A 26,598-nucleotide genomic window follows, 5' to 3' on the forward strand; every position below is an offset into this window, starting at 1 on the left:
CGCCAACCAATTGTCATCCCGAATCATCACGATGAATGGCATCGAACGACGCAGGTGCGGCGTTATATCGAAAATGATATTGAATAAACAGAAACGGTCAAAGATCGGGGAAAGACACGATGATTCTGGGCCGTTCATTTTGTATTTACTCTATCATATATTAAGGGGGAGGATATTTGATAATTTTTGGCCCATTTCGCGTTAGCGTGCGTACGGACGGGAGCGCGCAGGGGGTGGGGGCTTTGAGAAAAAAATCGCTCAGGTGCCTGATTTGGAAATTTTTATTCGCCGTTGATGTAAAAGCATGTCACTATGGATTTTTGCTATTGTTTCAATGTTATTGTAAACATGTGCCACTCGCAACTTGCGTACGCCGGCGAGGGGTTATAGGTGTACGAGTACAGAAGGGGTAGGGGTCGCAAAAAATTGGAAAAATCGCGCGTATGCTCTTACTAAATAAACGGTCCCTTACTCAAATGTTGTGTGACTATGATATAGGATTTAACAAATCATACATTACTGTCATAGCTATTGAACATAGAATAAGAGTAAAAACTTCAAACACTACTTTCGAACATAAAAAAACTGTTATTTAACTATCATCAAATAAGTAAACTTACTTAAACAAGCATCACTTCACAAATATTTATACAAACTGCGTTTATAATTCTAAGTTCCTTCTAACTGTGCCCAATCGTACGACCGTATTGCGTGGGGAATTAATTCTCGGCAACCCGCCCGATCTTTTCTAAAACCAGTCTTTTTGAAAGACTCCGCTAAAACAAACAACCAACGGGTAATGCATTCTTAACAGGATCTATTGTTAGCGGAAACATATTATCCACACAATACGGTCGTACGCTTGGGTACCACCCTTCTCCTCAATCAGCGCCGACGCCAACATTTTACTCCCGCAGTTATACACGCAGCTATTCTCCGACTTCTCCTTACATGTGCTCTTCTACATGCTCAGTGCTAAACCGCATCAGGAAAAGCCGGGGATCAAAAGTGCATGCGGCAGTGCACTAGAGTTGCACTAGGTTGTGGGTGTCCTATTTCTGGTAACTGCTGGTCCAATGGAAAGTACTCAGTTAATAAATTTATGTGGAGCCTCCATGGCAAAAACAAAATGAAACGGCCAGGGGCCATTGTGCTCACCGTATACATCTTTTAGTAGGCAGGATCATGTTTAGTTTACAGGTGAATATGGTGAACACAATCAGGCATGAAGACTTTTTTAGATGTGTATTGATGTCAAGTAATAAGACAGGGCAGTATATATAAGTTTATGATCCAACCAATAATTGTCTATGACATCAACAAGATCAATATCGTGTGATTGCTAAGAGTCCCTGCAATAAAAATTTCATCGAAAAAAAGTCATTAATAAGCGAGATATTGCACGTCCTACCTTTTCAGTTTTGACCCCCTGGTGGCCAAATCAAGAATCAGATCAGGCCAAAATTCGGCGTCAGAGATTATCTGATGTAGGGGGTTACATGTACCAACTTTCAAGTTCATAGCTTCAGCAGTTAAGAAACGTGCCATAGTTACACTCTAACGGCCAATTTACGCCATTTGACCTCTGTGACCTAGAAAAGGAGGTCAAATCCAAAAATCGTAGGACATGTGGTGTATCCTTGCTAGAAGTCCCTGCCATAAAAAATTTATCGAAAACAATTCACTCAAATAAGCAAGATATTGCACTTCTTACTTTTTCCATTATGGCCCCCTGGTGGCCGAATAAAGAATCAGATCGGGCCAAAATTCGGCATCAGAGGTTATCTGATGTAGGGGGTTATATGCACCAAGTTTCAAGTTCATAGCTTTAATGGTTAAGAAACGTGCCATAGTTTACACTCTAACGGCCAATTTACGCCATATGACCTCTGTGACCTTAAAAAAGTAGGTCAAATTGAAAACCCGTAAGATATGTGATGTATTCTTCCTAAGAGTACCTACCATAAAAATTTTATCGAAAACAAGTCACTTATAAGCGAGATATCACACTTTTTAGATTTCCACTTTTGGCCCCCTGGTGGCAAAGTTGAGAATCAGATCAAACTGAAATTCAGCACCAGAGGCTATGTGATATAGGGGGTTATATGTACTAAGTTTCAAGTTCATAGCTTTAGTGGTTAAGAAACGTGCCATAGTTTACACTCTAATGGCCAATTTACGCCATATGACCTCTGTGACCTTGAAAACAAGGTCAAATTAAAAACCCGTATAATATAAAATGTTTATTTGCTATGAGTACCTACAACAAAAGTTTTATCGAAAACAAGTCACTAATAAGCGAGATATCACACTTTTTAGATTTCCACTTTTGGCCCCCTGGTGGCAAAGTTAGGAATTAGATCGAACCAAAATTCAGCACCAGAGGCTATGTGATATAGGGGGTTATATGTACCAAGTTTCAAGTTCATAGCTTTAGTGGTTAAGAAACGTGCCATAGTTTACACTCTAATGGCCAATTTACGCCATATGACCTCTGTGACCTTGAAAACAAGGTCAAATTAAAAACCCGTATAATATAAAATGTATATTTGCTATGAGTACCTACAACAAAAGTTTTATCGAAAACAAGTCACTAATAAGCGAGATATCACACTTTTTAGATATCAACATTTGGCCCCCTGGTGGCCAAACAGAGAATCAGATCGGACCGAAAATCAGTGTCAGAGGTCAGCTGACCTAGGGCATTCTGTGTACAAAGTTTCAAGTTCATAGCCCTAGCAGTTAAGAAACGTGCCGCTGTTAGGATACGACGACGACGACTCTCGACGACGACGACAACGACGACGACGACGACGACGACGGACACAGCGCTATCATAATAGGGCCGTTTAGACGACAGGCGAAAAGACCGCATTCGGATCGAATCTGGATGAATCCGGATTAAAACCACCCAAGGCGATGGTACCTTTTTAGTCCGGATGCAACCACATTGATCCGGATCTTTTTGCGTTTACACGACGAAAAATTAATCCGGATTCGGGACGCATCCGGATTTTTTCGCGTCGTCTAAACGGCCCTATAGACTCCCCTTACGGTGAGCCAAAAATAGGGCTGAACACATGCTTTTGACAACGGCAGCAGCGGTTTCTGGGCTAGACGAATGCTGTTACATTTTGTAGTTCCTCTTTTTCGAAAACACCGTTTGAAGGAGAGATCTGCACTGAATGCACCCACCGTGCGCTGAACACCCCACCCCCTCCCCGTTGAATTCTGCTTCAAACTATGCCTCATCAAGGTTGTATCAATTTCATGCTAAAAGGTATGATGAATGATCGGTCGTTCATAGAAACACCCACAGTAACTAGTAACTATGGTAACTGGGAGATCACCACTGGTTCTGTGCTGCTCAAAACTCTTCTCAAAAAAACTAAAATGATCTCCAATGTCTGGACCAGTTCTTTCACTCTCTACTAGGTATCATCTTCTATCTGACTCTGGCATCAAATAATGTCTAGACCGGCGATCCATGCCCTTCCATAGTGAGTGTGATTGCTACATCCTGCGCAGATTTTTCAGATAGTGTTTCGCTTGTTTCTGAGCAATGTGTTGTTGAACAGTCCCCACATTCTGTCACCGAGCTGCTTCGTACAGATCCTCCTGAATATAAAGAAATACAGGCATTAGGTGATTATAAATTCAAAGGATCTGAGAACAAACAAGTCTGCAACTTAAAATTCTTATTCATTTGATGATCAAAAAGGAGATTTTTTCTCAAGGAATACGGGACTGGGTGAGAATGTAGGCTAAATCATCACAATATTTGGTAGAAGCAGTATAGAAGCTGTCTCACTTACATGCAATTCGGACGCAATTACAAAAATGATAATTCATTAATGCAAACGGCCACATCTGACCTTAGTGCGTTTTTTTTAAAATTTCTGTGTTTCACCAAAAAATTATTAAAAGAATTTCACAATATTTTTGCCTATTACAAAATATCTTTCCATTTTTCCAATCAAATGGTAATTTTGAGTTTTGTAGTCATACTCCTTAGATGAACAAAAGGATATGTTTTAAGGAAGGTAAGATGACAGCGTCTAGTATTACCTCGGGTGCACACCTTTCTTTTTTATTCAAGTCTCAGACTGAGATATGAGCCTAATGAGCCGTGAGACTTCACGTGAAATGGCATTTGTGCCAGGAGGGCGAGGCATTTGGCATTTCACGGCTGCACATCACGCAATGGACCATGGGATTGGCATGAAACACGGAGTGAAACGCTTACGTTGAGATATGCTATTTACACTCACCGACTTGTTGTGGTTCTGATTCTGCTTCCGATGTGGTAGGATGCTCGAGTTTGCCAAGCAACCACCATGTTCTTGTCCCCTGAAAAGGTCACCAAAGATAAGTGTTTACATTTTTTTTGCCGCCCCCCCGACCGAAAAGCTAGCTGCACCCCTTGAATCATTCAATCACTGCCAGGCATCATGAAATTTCGACTTTTTATCTGCATTGTCAGGTCTGATCTGCATTGTAAGTTATTTTTTGCATATGTTTATAGTGGACAAAAGATTAAAAAATTATACCTTTCAACCAGGCTAATTTCCAATACAATTGCATCAATAGTTTCAACACGTTAGCTAATAACCCCTATTATGTCCTATTCACCAAAAGCCAGTTAGAATCAACGCAGAATAGCTCGCTGCATCATAATGAAGCGCTCTTTGCAACTCAGATAACGATTAACTAATAAATTACCGCGTACCGTGTAACAAATTTTGGTTTCCTTTCCATGGTAGCAAAAAACCCCTCTATAACGTAAGAGCGAAAGAGCATCCGATATGAAGGCAAGTTCTGAATGCTATATTCCAAAAAGAAAAAAAAGAAGTCGAATCCGTGTAGCATACACTTGTATTAGTCATTAGGTATATTTTTCAATCTTTTGTGCTTTTATTAATGCAGAGATTTATTCATCACTAGGATCGAAACATCGTGATGCCTTATTGAATCGCAAACAGCGCCTTTACATCGATACCCTGAAGAGATGTACAGGCACGTGGTCTCGTATCATTTGGCAAAACCGATGGGTTGATTTTGCATGTCAGGAGCAGCCCGCCAGTCATCATGAAAATCTTTGCCTTCTGTACTCGCGTCATGGCTAGTGTTACCTTAACTGATAAAGTGTTCCGCTTTAGAACATATTCTCCACACTCTTCCAATAGTTTGAAGGTAGTTTCACTGATGTGAATCTTGCGTGCTGAAAAAAAGATACGAATTTCAGTAAACATGTTTATGCACTCTTAAAATCAATGGCCTTGGCAAGCCGCTCGCCGAATAGGCATCATTTTTGCACTGTTTGGAGAGCCGCTTACCGAACAGCACTGAAAATCAACCCAGTCTGGCATGCCCGGCTTGCCATTACTTATGTAGAATAGGAGGTGACTGGGCAGTAGACAGCTAGGTAATATTGCCCTTAATAGTGCCAATGGTCCTTTATATATATATATGTTTATTCGTACTACTTTCCGTTGTACAGATAACAAAAAATAAGGTGCAATAAGACAATACAGAGTTGGGTGCAAATACAAGTTTACGATAAGGCAAACAAAGTGAAAGGTGAGACTGAGAGTCGAACCCGAAAACCTCTCATTCTTGGAGATGATCCTGAATAAGTTACATTAGTATCTTGAACTATCACAATAAAACTAACACCAAAAACAATACTCCATCAAATCAACCTGTACACAAAAAGTTAATTATCATGTCTATTTCCACTTTTGTGAGAATATGATTCCCTGCCTCCCGCATTTCAAGCAATTCCCTAACTTGGATGGCAACCCTATTATGCCCCAATCCCCAAATTTCCCTATTGATGTCCCTTTGCATTATACATTCATCAGGCAGCTGATTCCAGTTGTACTTTTGTAACACCATAGTTAGACTTTTCCCCACTGATGAGACGCTCCCGGCAAATAATAATCCAACTGTATAAACCTTTACGAGTGTATTTCCTGATTTCCGCAGTCCGTTGATGAATTTTACGAACCTTTTCTCCAATTGAGTTTGAACGCTACAGTCCTTTATAATGGCTGGTAACAGGTCATTATGAGTGCGATAAGGCAAACACAAAATCTGACGAATACATTTACGCCATGCAATATACAATTCTTCCATGTATGGTTTTGAACAATCTAGCAACTGGTAACCATACAGCGGCATACAAAATCTTTTGAATAACTTATATCTGATTTCAAAGTTGGCGTACCTAAACTGAGCCATAAGCATGTTGGTCCGTTTGTACAGATCATTAACTAAAACCTGAACCCTCCTCCGACGAACATCAGGACCAAGAAGAATACCCAAATGAATTTCTTCATTAGAAATTTGAACCCTTGTACCCTCAAATACAATCTCCCCTGGCGGGTCATGTGACCCGAAGACTAAATATCTACTCTTAGATGCGTTGAAGGATATTCTGAATTCAATAGAAAATTGAGGAGCCGTGTTTAACCCATAGAACGATGGTGCTAAGAGAATAACATCATCGGCATATGCAAATACACCGCAAAAAATGTTGCCAACATGGCACCCGAAACCGTCAGTTTAAGGTGGGAAGCCTAAAATTCTGCCTGTTCGTGCCAGTTCTTCCCATCCAAGCCGGCAGCATCGTCTCTTCTTTTGTCCGTTTATTCGTCAAGTTCGTCCGTGTATTTCGTGAAAGCTGAGTTATATGTCGGCGTTTAGGAACCTTTCCTTGCGTCTCCTCGTAGCACCACAATTCGAAGTTTAGTTTAGTGTTGTGTTAGTGGCAGACCCCAGACGTTTACCATTTTGGCGTGTAAACATGTCGAGTTCGTGTTCGTGTTCCGTATTATACCAAGCAAGCCTTTAAAATCAGTGCACTGGGAACGGATGAGAAGCCAGAGGCGCCCACTCGGCTTCCGTAAATACGCACCCTTCGTTGTTGAGCATCAGAAAAAGGATTCCCGATCTCGCCCAAGATGTCCTACCGACGTTTCCTTGCTGCCACCCCCGACGAGAGAAGAAAAAGCATACAGTCTTCCATAGCATAGGTGAGTTCTTTGCTACCGAATAGGGTTTCTATGTCATTATTATGCAAACAAAAACATGCAAAAGTCTTTATTTTGTTACCATGGGGACTCTAAGAAGTAAATCATGTTTGGTCGCAAAGGATGATTCAATAAAATCCGGCCGACCCCAGTTGACGCCCCAGGGCATTATGACAAAGAAACTCTACCTTTGCTTGTTGCTGCTATTCTAGATGCCATCGTGACTGCCTCGCCAAAGATGTGGAAGGTGGGTATGGCCTGATGAATTATTCCACCGTACACGGAACCTGAAAAAAGATGCCGACAGCAGCAGTCAGAGGGGCCATTTTAAAGGCACACATTGTGTCGATTCTCGCTGTCTATGATTAGCTGTTGTTTGTTTGAGAAGTTTTCAAAGCGAACAATACCTTACTTGAATTTGAGTTACATCCTCGTATACGTGTACAAGTACCGGTGTGAGTGGTCCATAATCATTTGATTTGACCAGTCATAATTGCGAAGGTGCTGTCAAGTAGACACCTGTAACTGGCGACTCCTTCTAACACGGTGATGCCCTATCATTTTAATCAGGTACAAATTACTTCACTTTCAAGAACAAAGATTATCTCATGTGGTCTAAATTGCATCAAAAGGCGAACTCGTTACCTGAGTTTAGACCAATCCTGATAACAAGTTTTTCCCGTTGTTGGTGTAGTATTGGGAAGTAGTCATAATGTTTGAGGAGGTCCAGTGACATGTTGGCGACTACTTTGGCACGCTGTGGGTTAGGGCAGGGTGCGCCACTCACCATCAAGTCTAAAATAAAAAAAATACGAATATTGCAAGTCCAAACAGGGGCGTGGTTTGCCGGGGCAAATGTCTCCCCAGAAGTCACAATCAATGTGTTCTTGATTGTGGGTTTTGGCCGGAAAATTTCAAAAAGTGTCATTTTGCTCCTAAGAGTGCCTTTTACCCCCCCCCCCCCAAACACACATCAAAAAGCTAGCTACACCCTTACCAAATCATTGAGGTTCTCTTTTAAATCAAGAGTACGAAGTGCAGGTGGAGATGTTGTATAAATTTCGGAGGCCGAGAATGAAGTTGATGATGACTACGGTAATCGTACGAATAACCATATGACGATACTGACAGCAACGACTATGATAGATGACGAAGATAATGACGATGATAAAACTGTCGACGAAGATGAGAACTTACATCCATCTCCAATAACCTCGACAACACACACTTCATACTTGTCCACAACACGAAGGAAGCTGGTGTAGACTTTATTCAGTAGGCTGACCACTTCCTTGGGACTGCTTTCCGCAACCAAAGAAGTGAAACCAACAATATCACTAAAGTACACGGTGCAGTCCTTGAAGCAACCCCCCTTTGCCGCTCCACTTTCTGTGGATAACGTCTTTGGTACCAGTACTGTGAAAGAAAAGAATCCTTTTAATGATCAGCAAAATTATAAGGTATCAAGTGCTACAATTGTATAGCCTTGGTACAATTTTAGCCCCTACAGAGTGAAAAAAGCTGGCAATACACGTTTCTGTACACTGAGGTTATAATTGTACCGGGGCTATAATTGTATGAGCTTACCTTACATGTGTTAGTTGTACTTCCTAATACTCATTTGATTGAGTGTCTGCGTATGTGGGAACGCATCTGTGTGCCGGTGTGTGGAGAGGGGGACTTTATCACTAAACAGAATCATTGTTCTATCCCTGAGAAACGAAATCAATCTCATACTTATAATTTCTCAACCAACAGCCGAGGTGGATGCCCCGTTCTCTTCATTCGGAGTGAGCAGGCTCTTAACTCTGCAGTTTCTACAGCTTATGATATTACAATTTTTTTGCTGGTGACAATGGCGACTCTGATCTCCACAGACTAACTGGCCGAGTTTAGAACAATCTAAGGGTCTGATTTCCCATCTCGTGACATTACTCACCATGGTACAAGTCTACCAGTTTCCGTTTTTCAGTCTCCAACTTCTCTTTCTCTTCCTTAACGTGCGATTCCAGGAGGGATGAGTAGGCCTCAAGCTAAAAATGCCAACAACTTGGAAATTAATTAAATGATATAAAAATGGTGCCCACAATATACCGCGAGTGTCAATTTTTCTCTCTCGAATGTGATGTCATAATCGGCGTCCATTGTCGGCCGATATCACATTCCGCGGGCCAGAAAAATCCATATTTGTGAACCGTTTTAGCAAAACCAGTCGCATGTCGCTCTGAGCTTGGCAGGTTGAGACGGACTGTTTGTTCATTCCACTATTGTCTGCCTTTTGTGAAATCTGACGACATCAATTTCTTCTATTACCTCCTGGTGTCATCTAGACTCATCTTGTGCGACATGTGTGTTATGTCCCCGCTCGGGACCCTGGCCATCCGACATCAACACTCGTGAAGGTACACTTTTCATCACATGTCGCCTGAACATTAAATGACGCAAAGTTCTTTCGATTGATGAAGTCATCTCCAAATCGGCCGTGTGGCTTATCAATGCGTACATGCGTGCAATCGATAGCTCCCAGTGTGAATGGAAAATCAAGCTTTTCTGCCCAAAGTTCCTTTGCCCGCGCCAAATCTGCATTTGAACTAGGAAACGTTATCCACCTTGGGTGCTGCTCCGATATGAAATCCAAGGTACTCGCAACGTATCTCGATACCGTTGGCTGCGTTATGCCCATCACCTCTGCAACAGTAGTCTGGTATCCAGGATCTGCCAAATAATGCAAAGTTGCCTCCATGCGTTCCACTGGAGACAGACATCCGCCACGAGTCTCGACGTTTTCAGGTAGAAAAGTTTGTGCAAGCCATTCAACATTATCCTTCCCAAATCGAAATAACTTGCGGTAAGTCGCTGGATTTATCTCAGCTCGATCTATCCGACTCTTATAAACCTTCACTTCTCTTACGGGCATGAACATAGCGCAAGTTAGGTACAAAACGGACGCTGTAGAAAAGGGTCAAGCACCTCTGGACGAGCTCGCCAAACTGCGAGCAAATGCTTCGGTTTGTAAGGACAAGCACGGTCTTATGTATATGCATTCAAGCATTTCTATAAGTTCAAGCTCATGCTTGTTAGACGAAGCTTTTGCTTTTTCTACCCAAGAAGTTGCTTGTTCTATGAAGCAAAAACTAAACTTTATGCATACCGTTTCAAGAAAAAGCCTCGAAAAAGCAAATGCTAGTTTTTATGTATTCGGGCCAATGGGTGATATGAATAAAGACTAGCAAATGCTTTTTTCTAAAACTCCGCGTACATTTACACTAGGCCTTTCTGTACAAAATTGAAGTAAAAGCATTCGCTAGTCTTTATTCATATCACCCTATAACTAGGCCTTCTGCGCTAGTGGGCGAACTGTGAAAAAGACGGAACAACACTGTGTCTTGCTGTCACGAGATCGGTGTATATTCTCTCTCTAGGTTTTGCTAGAACGGGTCACATTTCACCTTGATAAAATGCTATACGTGATAATTGTTGGGCGGGTGTGGCATTTATTTATTGTAGCACAACGACAACTACAAGGTTTATTAGAGACATTGGTCTGGTTTTGAACTATTACTAGTATAACCATTTAAGCACTGATGTACAGCACTATTATATCGTATTCATTCTTCTTTTATTTCCACTGACTAGAGACGTAAACAGATACTATGGGATACGGGGTTTGTATATAAATTAAATCTCAACTTGATTTGATCAATCATTAGGAAAGAATCTTTCGACATAACAGCACGTAGTTCGGATGTGGTCAATGAACAACTACTTGCCAAGCCTAGCTTCCTCGAAACATCCTTGTTGTCTCCCATCTGGAGACGCTTCATGTACCGTTTAGTCTTCTTAATGCTTGGACGGTACTTGGGAATGTCACTGAGGCAATACAGCATTAACTGCAATAATATAGAAAGCAACTTTGGCGCACTTGTAATGGTTACATATTTTTCACAGGTCGCGTGCCCTTCCGACTCTCTCTTCAACTTCATTTCCAAGGCTGAATTGCAGTTATTTCGCAATATATTCGATTTCATTTAATTGACGCGGCGAACGTTTGCTTACCGCAAATCCCCCGAAACGCCAACGTGAACGCCCATCTCATTGTTTGACCACCTGAGCGAACGAAGTCGAACAATGGGATAGGTGTTCACGTGGATGTTAATCGAGGGCTTTGCGAGAACTCCCCAATGCGTCTATTACAATACAAGACGGATATGACGCAGTCGTTGGCCATCATCACGACTTGGAAAACGACTTCAATATTGCCGCCTTATGCACAGGTCCGTTGTGCAGGTAAGTACACATAGTTTATCCACGTGAAATAGTTCGTCAGTTCAGTTGAATCGAAGCTGTCAGTAGCGGCTAACTACCTTGGAGTTGAAGTCGGTGGTGGTCGTAAATTAAATCCTCTCAGTTGTAGCTAAATGAATGACAGGTTTGTGTGTCTAAGGGGATGGGGGATTAGGGTGGGGGGGAGGTGGGAGTTTTTGACACCAATTTCATTCATGATCATCATTCTATACCCTGTTCAATACCTTCATCCTAATCATGTGTATCTGGTGTAAACTTGATTAATTTAGGAATAGGGTGAGTGTGAGTGTACGGGTTAGCCAAATCAACATGACGGTAACAACTTACGTTTATGGTACGCAACAGAATAAAATGGAAAAGAAATTCACGGGCGAAGAGTTCTGTTATGACAAAGTAACTGTAGTCCTGGCAACAGTAAAACAAACAGTCATCCAAAAATCCCATGTTGATTCTAGATCAGTAAAATATTTCTGACCTTAGTGATCTTGGTTATTGTCAACACAATATTCAAAATTAGATGATATGTGTCTGTTCACCACCATAGAAACCAAACACAACGAGTAAATACATTCTAGGCGAGTATTCAAGGATAGGGAAGTGAGAGAAGTCCAGAGTTTACATTGAGAAATATTTAAAGATTTTACTCTTCGCTCACAGGGGAAACGTGTGCAAGTTGACCTGGCTAATAAAAATGAAAAATTTTATTTTTCATATCATGAAATAAATCGCCAATGCCTATGCGCAAAATGCTTTGAAACGTGCCACATCGCCGAAAATGCATTTCAGCTGAAGTCGACTTGAAAACATATCATGAACTGTTAAAACGGTTTCAAAACGATTCAAGGAGCCTCTAGTATGACCGTGCCAGTGCGAACACCTAAACCGTTTTAAAGCTCAAAATCGGTTTTAAGACGTCAATGGCATAGTGCGAACACACCGGTATGAATAAAAAAATCGAAGTAAGGTAAAATGGGGTATTTGTAGCCCCGGTCTAATTATAGACCCTGGCAATGTTTTTGATTCATATTCCGGTAACCATGGAATTATTCAGACAACCCAAGCATGGATATGAAAGAGGTGACTCTTGAGTATCACAACATGAATAGTTTTGGATTATGCAACATGTTATGTAAGAGTTTTGGTATAAGAAGTAAACAAATCAGACACATGCACAAAAACAGTTGGGATCGAACATTTACAGGTCTGAATTTTCAACACTTGCAGAGCATTGGTTTAGGTGATCAGTATTGAGTGTAGAGAATGTTGTATGCGGCATTTGATGTAATTAATAAAGTTAAATTTTTCAGATACACTTTTCTGACCAAGTTATACGTAACCTCGGGGTATTTGTAGCTCGTTGGTTCAGCCCCTATAAATAGCTCTGTCATAAATCATAAAAATGCTAGTTTTTTTAATTCTTATACCCGAATTATATAATGTGATCATAAATCTATCCGAATTAGATACAATGTTAACCCTTTCTGTACCAACAATGATAAATAGAACTTCGTGTTTTTTTAAACGAGTTTAAAATCAGTCTGATTTGCGACGATATTGTTTAAATTCTTGGTAAGTGATTGTATCGAACATCACTTAATGTGTTCAATAAATATAATTTCACACCAGCAAAATCTCGTTGTCAACCTACATTGGAATAATGTTGAAAGCTTTATTACTAATAATCCATAAACCTGTGAAAAAAGTGTTCTGATACATAAAGAAACATGCAATGGGGTATTTGTAGCCCCTGACCACGATTCTTGTATTTTCTCCCAGAGGCATTGTTTTAGATTAAGTGCCCTAAATTGCAAGCTGTAAAATTGGAAGAGGTGCGCATGCCACTACAAGATGCTGGCCAGTTTTAGTGAATCTACCTGGAAATCTCTTGCGTAACCAAAGTTATAGGTGAAAACGGGGCTACAATTACCCAAATTTACCTTAAATGCCATTGGTTTCTCTGAAAATTATTTCTTTGATAGGCTTTTCTGCACAAAATTGCTGAAGTAAGGCAAAAGTCGTTATTCTCATTATTAATTTTAAGTCTAATTTTGTTACATGACTTAAAGCAAAGTATATTACACTTTAACCAAAATAGCAGGCCCGTTGTATTTTTGCTGAGGTTTGGGTGGCAAAACCCGACTTCTGTCCTTAGGCAGTCCGAAAATTGGCCAAAATTAGCATAAACACATTTTTTGATAACCCTTGGGAGGCATTTGCCCACCTGCCCTTTGCTAGTTGAGTGAAGGAACTAAATACCTCAGAGTGGGGCCAACGATATGATAATTTATTCACGCATTTCTCCGACCGTCACCCAGAGTCAGTCGTATCCTCCTTCCCTCGCACACGTTATTGAATAAGCTTGGTAGTTAGTGCCGAGTGTTGGCCTGAAGTTCAGGATTCCCCGCGATATGCCTTCAATAACACATAACAAATATAGGTACAGTACACAGTGTGTACATTTCAACTTTAATACTGGTACATGTAACTAATCATATCGCGGTTTATTCTTTCATTTTCAAAACGTCGCATTTTACATGACTTTATTTGTCTACCTCAGTGTATTCTTCCTCACAGAGACAAACATCATCGTCGTCCGTTTGGTCTTGATGGAACATGGGGATGGGTGGCTTCCAGTTTGGCTCTAGCCTTTCAGGGTCAAACTCCTGGAAAAGTTGGCAAACGGTAGACGGTCAACTACCTGCGATCTCCTGATAACGAACGAACAATGGGCTAGGCGTGCGCGTTGAGGTTTCGGGGGATTTGCGAAAACTTCCTTTTATCAAAAGCTCTACACATACAAGGTTTTAATAGTGCCCCTTTCCTTTCAGATTGGAGCTCAAAACATCGAGTGAAGTTTGATGCTTGTGCCGTGACTATTTGAAGCGATCCAGTCGATAAACAGTGGCTTTCTTCGATTCGAACATCTAAGAGCAATTTGCAGTGAGATGATGTCAGGATTGTGTCGGTCAAGAATGCGCACTACCCTTGGATTATGTCACCACGAGGGTCGTTTATACCAAAACGATGCCATATTCACTGATAGATGACTGACCAAATAAGGAGGTTTCCTGTTGACCAACTCAATAAGGATGACACCGTACGCATAGACATCTACGGTCTGCATGCTTCCGCTAAAGAATACATCTGGGCCACATTCGCGAGGTCGGTATATTCTGTTTCTGGCATCTTTTCTTTTCTGTTTAGTCAATCCCGTGTTGTCCCGAAGAGACTCGAGTCCAAAATCTGGAATTTGAGGTACCAAATGTATATACTAGTATAAAGCACTCAAATACTGCCCCAATGTAAAAACAATTAAACGGATATCTCGATCGCTCAAGATGATATGTTTATCGATCGAGATACTAAAAATCGTTTTTCACGTTAAAAAAAAATCTTGCGATGTCAATTCTCAGCCACATACTACCCCAATGATCACCACGGTTCTTAAATCTCCTCAATGATTATAAACCAACGAGAGCATAAATCAACACCTAAACACGTAAAGTCACGCTCCTTCCTACTCCTAGGAGTGCCAACGTGACCGCATCCTCGAAAATCCTGAGTCAGTCGTATCCTCCTCCCCTCGCACACGCTACATAAGCTCGGTCGATAGTGCCGAGGGTTGGCCTGATCTTCAGGGTGAGGTGACCGGAGATAATAAAAGTATATATTCTTAAGAGTAATTTTTGGCTCACCGTAAGGGGAGTCTATATGATAGCGCTGTGTCCGTCGTCGTCGTCGTCGTTGTCGTCGTCGTCGTCGTCGTCGTCGTCGTCGTATCCTAACAGTGGCACGTTTCTTAACTGCTAAGGCTATGAACTTGAAACTTTGTACACAGAATGCCCTAGGTCAGCTGACCTCTGACACTGATTTTCGGTCCGATCTGATTCTCTGTTTGGCCACCAGGGGGCCAAATGTCGATATCTAAAATGTGTGATATCTCGCTTATTAGTGACTTGTTTTCGATAAAACTTTTGTTGTAGGTACTCATAGCAAATATACATTTTATATTATACGGGTTTTTAATTTGACCTTGTTTTCACGGTCACAGAGGTCATATGGCGTAAATTGGCCATTAGAGTGTAAACTATGGCACGTTTCTTAACCACTAAAGCTATGAACTTGAAACTTGGTACATATAACCCCCTATATCACATAGCCTCTGGTGCTGAATTTTGGTTCGATCTGATTCCTAACTTTGCCACCAGGGGGCCAAAAGTGGAAATCTAAAAAGTGTGATATCTCACTTATTAGTGATTTGTTTTTGATGAAATTTTTATGGTAGGTTTTCCTAGCAAGGGTATATCACATATCATACGTGTTTTTGATTTGACCTACTTTTCAAGGTCACAGAGGTCAAATGGCGTAAATTTGCCGTTTGAGTGTAACTGGGGCACGTTTCTTAACCAATAAAGCTATGAACTTGAAATTTGGTGCACCTGATTCCCTACATCATTTAACCTCTGACACCGAATTTCAGTCTGATCTGATTCTCGACTTGGCCACCAGGGGGCCAAAACTAAAAAAATTAAAAAGTGCAATATCTCGCTTAATAGTAACTTGTTTTCAATTCTATTTTTATGGTGGGTACTCAGAGCAAGGATACATCACATATCCTACGGTTTTTGATTTGACCTTATTTACAAGGTCACAGAGGTCAAATGGTGTAAATTGGCCGTTTGTGTGTAACTATGGCACGTTTCTTAACCACTAAAGCTATGAACTTTAAACCTGGTACACATGACTCCCTAGGTCAGATGACCTGTGACACTGATTTTCGGTCTGGTCTGATTCTTAACTGGGCCACCAGGGGGCCAAAACAAAAAATTTGAATAGTGCCATATCTCGCTTATTACTGATTAGTTTTTGGTAAAAATGTTATGGTAGATACTCTTAGCAAGGATACATCACATATGATACGGGTTTTTGATTTGATGTTCTTGTCAAGGTCGCAGAGGTCAAACGGCTTAAATTGGCCATTTTAGCGTAACTGTGGCATGTTTGTTAACCCCTAAGGCTATGAACTTGAGACTTTGTACAAAGGACCCTCTAGGTCAGCTGACCTCTGACCCTGAATTTCAGTCCGGTTTGATTCTCGACTTGGCCACCAGGGGGCCAAAAGTGAAAACCTAGAAAGTGTGATATCTCGCTTATTAGTGATTCGTTTTCAATAACATTTTTATGGTAGGTTCTCCTAGCAGGGATACATCACATATCATATGAGATTGGTCGTTTGAGTGTAACTATGGCACGTTTCTTAACCACTATAGCTATGAACTTGAAATTTGGTGCACATGACTCCCTACGTCATGTCACCTTGGACACCGAATTTCGATCTGATCTGGTACTCAACTTGGCCACCAAGAGGCCAAAACTAAAATTGGTAAAAAGTGCAATATCTCGTTTATTAGTGACTTGTTTTTGATGATATTCTTATGGTTACCATAATGGTACTTACTCCAAGCAACGATACATCACATGTCATATCGACTTTGGTTTGACCTATATACTATACATGTACAATGTTTCTTAACCTGGATGAATTCCAAAGCACCAAATATCTATACGGTGAGCACAATGGCCCCTGGCCGTTTCATTTAAAATCCATCTGCAGGAGATGGTGCAATGGTCTTCTAAGAACTATCATTAAAAGATCAAAAGATTTCAGCAATATCAATCGTTCCGTCTGACACATAATCTACCTTCTGCTATCTAGCTCTATTGGGTGAAAATATCGATGTCCGTTCTTATAAAAACCAGTAAAGTAGAGCCTCTCCATCAAGGACATCCTCGGGACTGACAAGTGCTGAGCAGTCCTTAATAGAGAGGTTAAATTGAATGGAAACAACCAATTTTGGACCAAAACTAGTGTCCTTAATAGGGAGGTGTCCGCTAAGGGAGGTTCCACTGTACAATGTACAATGTAGTACCATCGATATCGACCAGACACAATTTCTAAAGATTTTCCATTGATTTTAAGTACACTTTAAAAAAAAAGCCCTCTACTTTTATCCTTGAACACCAAACTCACCCGTTAATTTTACCATCCAGAATTTGTCAACAAGGCAATTCGTTGATTTGAGATTTCCGTGGTGCATGTTTTCTTTGTTGAGGTACCTCAGGCCACATATGATGTCAAAAGCAAACTGCAACCTAAAAGAACATGATTTTAAATACATGACACGAGGGGCATGTTGACCCTCAAAGTATTGACATTGCTCAGCTTCCAACCAACGGGCGGAGGCTACGGAGGCAATACCGCTGAGAGTTCAGTAGGCACACATACAATTGACAAACGCAACTAGTTCACATGGCAAAACCCATGTTCAAGACCTAGATTCTAACTTTATATCACTACAACTGTGTTCAACATCTGCAATTCATGAATTTTCAACCACAACATGCATGGTCATAACCGAACTTTCAAATGTTGCATGTGTTCAATACCCGAACGTTACGTTTTGTCTTGTTCAATACATGAATTTTTAGCAATTAGCCTTCTTTAATATGCATCTACACCTTATTTTCATTTTTTCTGGATCTCCGGACAGCAGTACTGCTCCAAAGAAAGCAGCCAAGCCTGTCAATGAGAACACACCGACAATTGGATATGGATGAGGTTCAGAGGGAACAAGATGTCAAATAGGGGGAGTATTTTCATTATCTATGGTATTTCATTTTGACCTTTATTGAAAAATACTCCTTGGGGTATATCCTTAGATCGATCAAAATAGTATCCAGTGCATATCATTTGAAAATAATTCATTTTTATGCTTCCAGGTGGCAGTTTATCAATTGACATGGTTTGCATTGAAATTCCCAGTAATTTTCGGAAATCCTTGATTTTCACATTATCACCAAGGCCCATTTTACTCGAAATCTAGGTGCTGATATTTTTACAGTCAGTTTCTGAATAGCCATACCGAGCAGAAAAATACATCGAAGCACAAACCCAAACTAAGAAAACGAATTTGAAAAGCGAATGGTGGTGTCGCCTCATTTTTAAAAGCGTGCAAAACCATTTGGCCCCTAGACCACAATAATTTGTCAACTCCTGCTTATTACCTGAACTTCCAACTGAGCTTATTTTCTGGTTCCAACAGGACATCACTAAGGCTGCCTCTCTTACAGTATGTCATGACAATGTAGATACATGTATATGGAGGGCTGCTACAGGCGCCAATGAATTTACAGATATTTGCATGATTCAATAACCTGGAAAATAAAAGTTTTGTGTCCTTACCATCTCACAACTCAGTCAATGAATTTGCCTCGTTATACTGGCCCGTCAAACTTAATTTATACCAGTGTTCTGTTTGGATGAAGTCCAAATATGCAGCTTAGACTATTAGTACTGTGGCCCTAGAATTGCTCCCTGGGAGATTCACGAATACTCGATCAACAAACTAGCAACCCCACCAGCAACAACATGAATAGTTTCAATGTTGGTGGGGTCACCCAAAGCATCGTCGAAAGTGATCTGGGAGAGGGACGACATTACCTCATGGTATCGACAATAACAGCGACTTTCTGTGAGACTGCATGGGAGCGGACAAGGCAAAGCAGTAAACAGAGTCTTGTTTACTCCACGTTACCACTGTGGTGGTTCCCCATATTTCAGTGTCTCCATACAATAGACCGCTGGAGCCTAATAGAGCGATGATACGCGTCTTCCACGTTACTTGTTCACAGACATGATTTGGAACTCGTAGTTTTCAGGCTGCCGCAGCCAGACTCTGGAATACCCTCCCCGACACCCTCAAGGACAATAAAGACCCCTTGTCTTTCAGAAAGGGACTAAAGACCTGGCTCTTTACCATCAAAAGCGCTTGAGCAGTCTTTACTGATTAGCGCTATATAAATAGAAACATTACATTACATTACATTACATTCCTCCTCCCCCTTCAAAGACGTTTGATGTCCTCTTTGATAGAAGTCCTACGGTATTGTTTGCACCTGTTAGTCATTTTGGAAACAAACCGACGAACCAAGACCTCTGTCAAAGACAATATAGTGATGAATAAATAAGAATGTTGCGTTCCCCCCTGTAGTCTTTTTTTACCGTAGCCGTCTTTACATGTTTTTTTTTACCAAGATGGTTGACTTTTTGCCTGTTACAGTTTTTACCTATACATAGTTTCTTTTTTTACCGTAGCCGTTTTAAACCAGTTGCAGTTTTTTTTACCGTAGCTTTTTAACCTGTGGCTTGTTTGACTGGGCCTTTTTTAACCTTTTACCGCTTGGTTCAAAGCTCATTAACCCATCCAATATGTAGGCCTTACGTAGGCCTTTGATTATTAAAGCCATACATTATTTGGGAAGCCCGAGTATTGTTGACAGGTTTCTAGAAATCCAAGTTTTCGAAGAAGGTGCAGAGAAGCCACAAAAGTTGAAGTCTGAATTGGCACCACAAACATTAACCGACTTACCTGATGTTGTTTGTCAGCAAGGGGAGGGGTATTGTAAATGAATATCAATGTTCACCCCTTGGCTCCCAGTGATAATGTGGCACAACCTCCTCGACGGGTTTATGGTGTCACAGACTAAGCGTTAAGGATATGTTGACTGAATAATAGCGTGAATATAAATGTAGAGCAAACAATTCACGGGGAGGGAGGTAACAGAAAGACCAACGTATAATCTTTAAAAAAAAGAGGATCATGCTTTGACCCATTCCATTCGTTCTCAAGATAAGGCTCACCTGACTTCCATTACTTCTCTTCTGATTTTCTTCCTTAGTTGCAAGTCGCCTCCTCCATAACGTTTTAACACTACTGGGCCTTTGCTGAAATCAACGATCGCATAAGATTCGTCATCACTAATTGACCAATCAGCGTGTGGTACTTTAAGAAATCAATGCGTGGTTTCACTGTCCAGTAGAGGTGCTATGTGCAATCAGAATGTAGTTCCTCTGATATCATGAATTAAAGTTGTTTCTGGCGAACACTTTGATCAACTTTTAGCCTCATATATTCGCCGGCGTGGATTTGGGGATCCGATTAACCCGCTGAGCCGTGAAACGTGGTTGGCGCGTGAAAATAAGACAAAAACGACCCAAAAAATTCAGACCCCCAAACCCTGAAATTATCAAGGTCATGACCTGTAAAAATTCTATGGATTTATGCCATGGGTGAGTTCTTTCTGCCCTGCAAATATTAGGTTCGAGTGAGATATTTGGAAGAAGTTATGGCAGTTGATGTCTAAAGGAAAATGGATTAAAATTTATTAGCGGTGTGTAGCCATGTGCATAATTAACAATGGCGGCCTTCTCGCTCTCGATCAATTTTTCTTTTGCTAAACTCGTGTTCTTGTCAATAAGCGATGTCGAGGTATGGGATACAACGGGAGTCAGCTGTTTGGTAAGCCGGGCTTGCCAAATAAGTAATCACTTCCTAATTTTAGACGGAAAACCCTCAACCCTCAACTACGTGGGTGATGTTAATACAAAATGCTCGATCACCTAATTTTTTTTACAGGGATAGGCAAGGGGAAGGATATTCCTTCCAAAAGAATTGGCAATAATAAGTTCTAAAGTAACGCCAATAAATTGACTGTGTAAATTGTCGTCTGCTACGCACGACTGCAAGTTCACCTGTATCGGCTATAGGTGAGAATTTTACATGTATGATGATTCATATTGTTCGCAGTTACACTCTGTGATATAAGATGAAATGTGTGAACAAAGATGTATGATCTCCACTTTACTGTTAAGTATTGGGGATGGAGCGCATCACCGAATATAAACACAATTCCCTGCCAGAAAAGAGGGAGCGGGGGAGGGGAGGGGGCACCTCCATGACACCTGACTGGAGGCGATCGAGGACCAAGGCACTTGCCAAGGCCAAAGCAAAATAAATGATATCATGTGTATCTTGAATTTATATCAGAACATTTTGAGGCAGTATCAAGTTATAATTATATGAAGAACGAAACTCATTAGTTTAGTATTTTGGATGTCCGGCCAAGATTTGTGTGCGTCTTGCAGGTGCAAACAAGTCTGAAGGAAAAATGTTGTAACGAGAATTGACGTCCTGAGATGTTTCTTGCAAATATGATTTGATACGGTCTCAAAATAAGCATGATGTAAGTTTGAGCAACAACGTGTAAGATTATTTATTTTCTGTAGCGCATTTTATCTGGTGTTCAGAATGAAATATTTTACATTCCAGGGCTGAGTTGTTCAAAACAACGTTAACTTTAACCGAGACATTAAGTCTTAACGTGAACATTTTAATGCGTTTAACTGAAAGAGTCCTTAAGGATACTTAACGTAACCGTTTGGGATAACGTGACTTTGTGCTTTTGAACAACCGGCCCCTGATGTTAATATTCACACCTGAATTTCTTTCCGTTTTGGCTTGCCATAACTCGATTACGGAATCCCCGAGCTGTAACATTGCGGTAACTCCCAACGTCACCCTGTTTATAGCGGTAGCGTTGGTAACCAATTTGTGTTTATGGACGATCTGAGACAAGACCACAATTGATTTTTTAAGCCTTTTAGCAGTTAAATCGTCAATGTTTGACCGCGACGCATCAAATACTGCGTGGGGTTGTGAATCTGAAATTTAGATTATGTTATTCCGGACAGTCGGGCAAGTAAATGGTGAAAAATAAACTGGTGATTGACCACGGACATTTTTGATAATCGACAAATTAGACAGACTTTGATATTTCCACTCTTTTCAGCCAACTGGCAGAAAAAACTCAAAACACGCCCCCTATTACCCAATTAGCAAAATTCGAAATTAATTTTTTCATATCAGACCGCTCTAGTGAACTCACACAACTGTTTGACATGGGGGAGCCCCCCAAACCCCCGTCCTTCTGACATATTTAGCCAGTACATTGGGGGGATGAGTCCCCCAAACCCCTCCCCCGTTCTCTGAAAGTGACAGGTTTTAGTCAGTACATTGGGGGGAAAGGCCCCCCTCCAACCCCCCCCATTGGACTCTAAAAATAGAATTCCTTGGAGACGCTGAACAATAAGGCCCCATAAAGAAGTAGTCCCCGCCCCGGTAGCTGTCTCATATCTGCTGACAGAAGCAGCTCTTTGTGGTGAAATTACATGTATAATTGAATTTTCCACCTGCTCGCCTAGATATTTGTGTATGTTTCTTCACCAGTTAATAACATATCAAATTCAAGGAGAAATATTCATTGGAGAATACTTTAGAACATATCTGTCAAACATAGGAACTGCATTTCATTTGATCAACGGCGATTTTGTTCATGTTTTAGCGCCGAGAAAAGTGCACCCAGAGCATGAGAGCAGAGTATAGGGCCTATACTACAGTACACCAAGTCGTTGGTGTGAATGCGGAAACAAAATTTCTGATTCATGCCGGTTTTGAGAGTATTACGATTACGACTTTGAAATCGTAATCGTAATCGTAATAATAGGGAGGTTCCGCACCGCCTACGATTACGATTACGATTACGATTTCGGAAAACGTAATCGTAATCGTAATCGCGTCGAGAAGCAGCTAAATTCAGTTCCGCAAAAATACTCTTGATTGCATTCAAGAAACCCACGGCTCACGAACAGAGCGAATTTGCATTCCAATTTCATTGCAGTCGTGACGGTCTAAAACAGCTTTGGCCATGAAATTTGCAGGTCCTACGTCTGGAGTGCATAGTCAAAATATATTGTTTGTGAAAAACGTGACCCAGGATACTTTGGAAGTGCATGAAATTGACGTTCTCGATGATCGTTTATCACTTACGAAGATTAGCCGCCATCGTCGTAGAAACGAACCGAATATGCCGCAGACGATTTCAGGGCTGATGACGTTGCTGCAGAAATTGATGACGTCATACACAAATCGTAATCGTAATCGTAATCGTAGGCGGTGCGGAACCTCCCTAGTAAGCGATGCGGAAACTCCCTAATGGGATTCACGTCCGATGTCGTAACTGTTGGTGCGGCGCGTCATGAATGCAGGATCGGCAAACGCGCGGCCCATATGAATGCGACAAAACTGTACCGGAACCAGAACTGTCATGGGTCTGCACAAATTTTTTCAGATTCGATGGACATGATGGATATATGAATTTTGTTTACACTTTACATACGGTGTATACATACGTAACCATTACACTCACTACGTTGTGTGAGTGATAACATAATTTTTCCTTCTGCCTTGGCTCTGATACTGCTCCTGTAGATAGTGATCTTTTTGTGTATCGTTTGTACTACACGAATCACATCTGTGTATTTTACTGCACTCTGTATAATTATTTATTTCTGTAATTCTTTTCATTAACTATAATATAACATGTATTTTGTTTGTATACTCATCTTTAATGTGTAATAAAACAAATACTTCAGACCGAGTGCCACTGTGTTCCAGGTGAAAAGCAGGTCATCAGGGCCAAAATAAACTTTGTCGAAATAGCATCCCGCGAAGTTACTATTTATAGCTCACAAGGTCATTTGCATAAGATATTGATGACGTTTTAGTCACGTGACAGTCGGACATTGACACTTATTTCTACGCATTTGAGCTTATTTCAAAGTCAATTATCTTTGACCCTGCATTGTTTTTAGCATGAATGATACCATAGAGTCAGAGAGAAATATTCAGAACAATTATGTAGTATTTCCAACACTCGGACATGTGCCAGATTGAATCTAACTGCCCTAGTTAGAAAGCCTGAATCCATTACGAAACCGCATGTTTGTCCGACATTGCCTGTAATTCAGCGATGGGGAAATAGAGGGCAGCAGCTGCAGTGACGTCATCTTCGCGGAATGCTATTATCTATATTCATCGACCAAAAAACGATCAATTTTAGAACAAATTAGATGTTGCAGGCGTAATGAGGGCAGTTTACAGATAAAATGACAAATGAAAGAAGTTATTCATTCGCCGCCCTGGTCAATGTTGTATTCATGGGGAGCGAAACCGCATGTTTATTTGCAGGCCAAAATAATTGCAATACGCGAAAGAAATAAAACCAGAAGTCCTTCATCACGTAACCTATATCTGATTTCGAATGTGAATGGCGAATACTAATACATTTTTGTATCATGGTGAAATGTGAGAATCTATTTTGTCACCTAGTCTTTTTTTGTTACTCAATGTGACGAATTACGTAGTCAGTCTACAGCTGGTAGAACAAAATGTCACACACAACATGAGATGCCAAAGTGTCAATCAGTTGCAAACGATGTTTTAAGTGTATTTAAGTAAATACTAGAGATGTCTCCAGGCAACATCGGCGTTTCCAAGACAGTCGATTAGCAACATTAGAAATATGAGGGGTATATATGGGGGTCCACCGATCGTTTTCAGAAAAATGCAATCGTCCTGTCACAAGAACACCATTCTAGATGATATGGCACAAACAAAAAGGTAAGAAAGTTACTGCACTCTTAGAAATAAATGTTTTTGAGCTTCTGAAAACAATTAAAGGTTTTTCGGGCAATACAAATATGCGCCCCCGTAGAGGTTTTTTGGCTATAGGGAGTTTTCGCAAATCCTCCGAAACGCCAAAGTGAACGTTTATCTCATTGTTCGACCTCCTGATCACGAAGTCGAACAATCGAAAGGCGTTCACGTTGAGGTTTCAGGGGATTTGGGAAAACTCCCTAATATGAAAACCGCCGAATGACTTACAGGTACCTTTGATCGAGCCGTTCCAGACATGCCAGAAAGACATTAAACAACATTCTTAATATATATATATATATATTCTGCTTGCAGGATGGCGAACGCGCAACCTTTACAGCCTGTTCCACAGTACTACAGGTCAGAATCCATCTACAACACTCAGATGTCCGCTTCTACCAGAGCCTCTGGATCTAACGATTGTCGGAATGAAACTCGTCCACACTTCAGCACAAATGTGGCAAAGTTCTCTGGGATAATGCAGGTAAGAGTCATATTTATTGAGAATTAAGAACAATTATTGATACCGGTACACCGCCAGCGCCCAGTCAATGCGGATGAAATACAGTCACGCAGGAGTGGCTCCCGGCTACTCAGGAATTTGGGAAGCGGGGAAGGCCAACCTAATCGGTTTGATTCTGAATTGGCGGTGTCTGTTTGGCATGTTTGGAACCCTCCCTAAGAAAATTTGGAAATTCTGGCTCAGAGCTAGGTTTTTGGTAATGGATGTGGGGGAAATATTAAGACAATATATTTTATTGCTGTGTTCGTAAGTTTCCTGTAGTTAGGGATTCTTTAAAGGACCATTGGTATTATTATGGGGAATATTACCCAGCTGTCGGTTGCCCAGTCACCTCCTATTCTACATAAGCAGCTTCCATAAAAAAATCGCACAAAAAAGAAAAATTCAAAATCTGGCTGAATTATCACGCTTTTTCAATGTTAACTCCGATTTGACCCGAGTTAGCTCTCCATGCGTCGATCCTTTCCATGTGGAACGATGCAGTGGTAAGGCGCTTCCTGGAGCCATTGATCTACTTGGCGTAGATATAGATTTTTCCGACGTCACACGGATGGCGCTTGATTACTCCGCTACTGCGACGATAAATGGAAATGACGGGGTGTCGTGAACGCGGATCTCGGCATGCACTCTCGTGGCGGGAAAGGGCTTTCGCGCCGGGACTTGTGCGTAACGGAAATAACGCGTTTTTCCACTATCTAAGAGCTGAAACAAAATTGGAAAAGCATCAAACACATTCCGAAAAATAGTCTACTGGTGAACCAGAAGAAGAACAGCCATACTGCAGTAAAAAGCCGACTATTCATTTAAACAAGCGCAAATATTGTGTGCGTTTTTGCGCAAAAAAGTTTTTTAATGCGTCATGGGTTACCTGCGGCCGTCATGGATGGCGCTGTCGACAATACGGTTCGGAAGGGCGAAATACATTATAGCCCGAAAAAGCGACAAACCGGCCAAGTGCCTTATTGGATCCTTGCCTGACGAGTAAGTTTTGACAATACTTGTGCATACGATGACAATTGTCAAGGCATGAAATTCTAGACTTGATATCATTATTTAAACCTAAATGTATCCGTCTTACCGGTATTTTTTTTCTTCAGATAATAAATGGTGTCTCGGTCGTGGCTGTCGCCGCCATAATGATCACCCACTGCGTCTGGGGCTACTGGGTCGGAATTGGATTCTGGTGCGGGATACTCTTCCTATTATCCGGGCTCCTTAGTATTTGCTCAGCGCGATCACAGTCAAGTTGTTCGATTGTCTTCTCCTTGATTTCTTCCGCCCTCGCCTGCACCTTCTCCGTGGTCTTTCTGATATTTGACACCGTCGGCATGAACAAAGACAT

The 26,598-nt window shown here is 41.1% G+C and overlaps 1 protein-coding gene across 1 annotated transcript; it reads right to left on the minus strand.

Annotated features, from left to right (window-relative positions):
- Positions 1-3,472: 3,472 nt before the first annotated feature.
- Positions 3,473-26,598, minus strand: LOC135486800 (atrial natriuretic peptide receptor 2-like). Its single transcript, XM_064769900.1, has 11 exons — positions 26,451-26,598; positions 14,392-14,582; positions 13,892-14,002; positions 10,805-10,924; positions 8,974-9,067; positions 8,232-8,450; positions 7,680-7,829; positions 7,223-7,321; positions 5,133-5,221; positions 4,272-4,350; positions 3,473-3,618 (listed from the first exon to the last, which is right to left on the minus strand). The coding sequence occupies exons 1-11, from the start codon at positions 26,596-26,598 to the stop codon at positions 3,473-3,475; spliced, it is 1,446 nt and encodes a 481-aa protein (XP_064625970.1).

The sequence above is a fragment of the Lineus longissimus genome, chromosome 4 (assembly GCF_910592395.1).
Source record: "Lineus longissimus chromosome 4, tnLinLong1.2, whole genome shotgun sequence".
NCBI lineage: Eukaryota > Metazoa > Nemertea > Pilidiophora > Heteronemertea > Lineidae > Lineus > Lineus longissimus.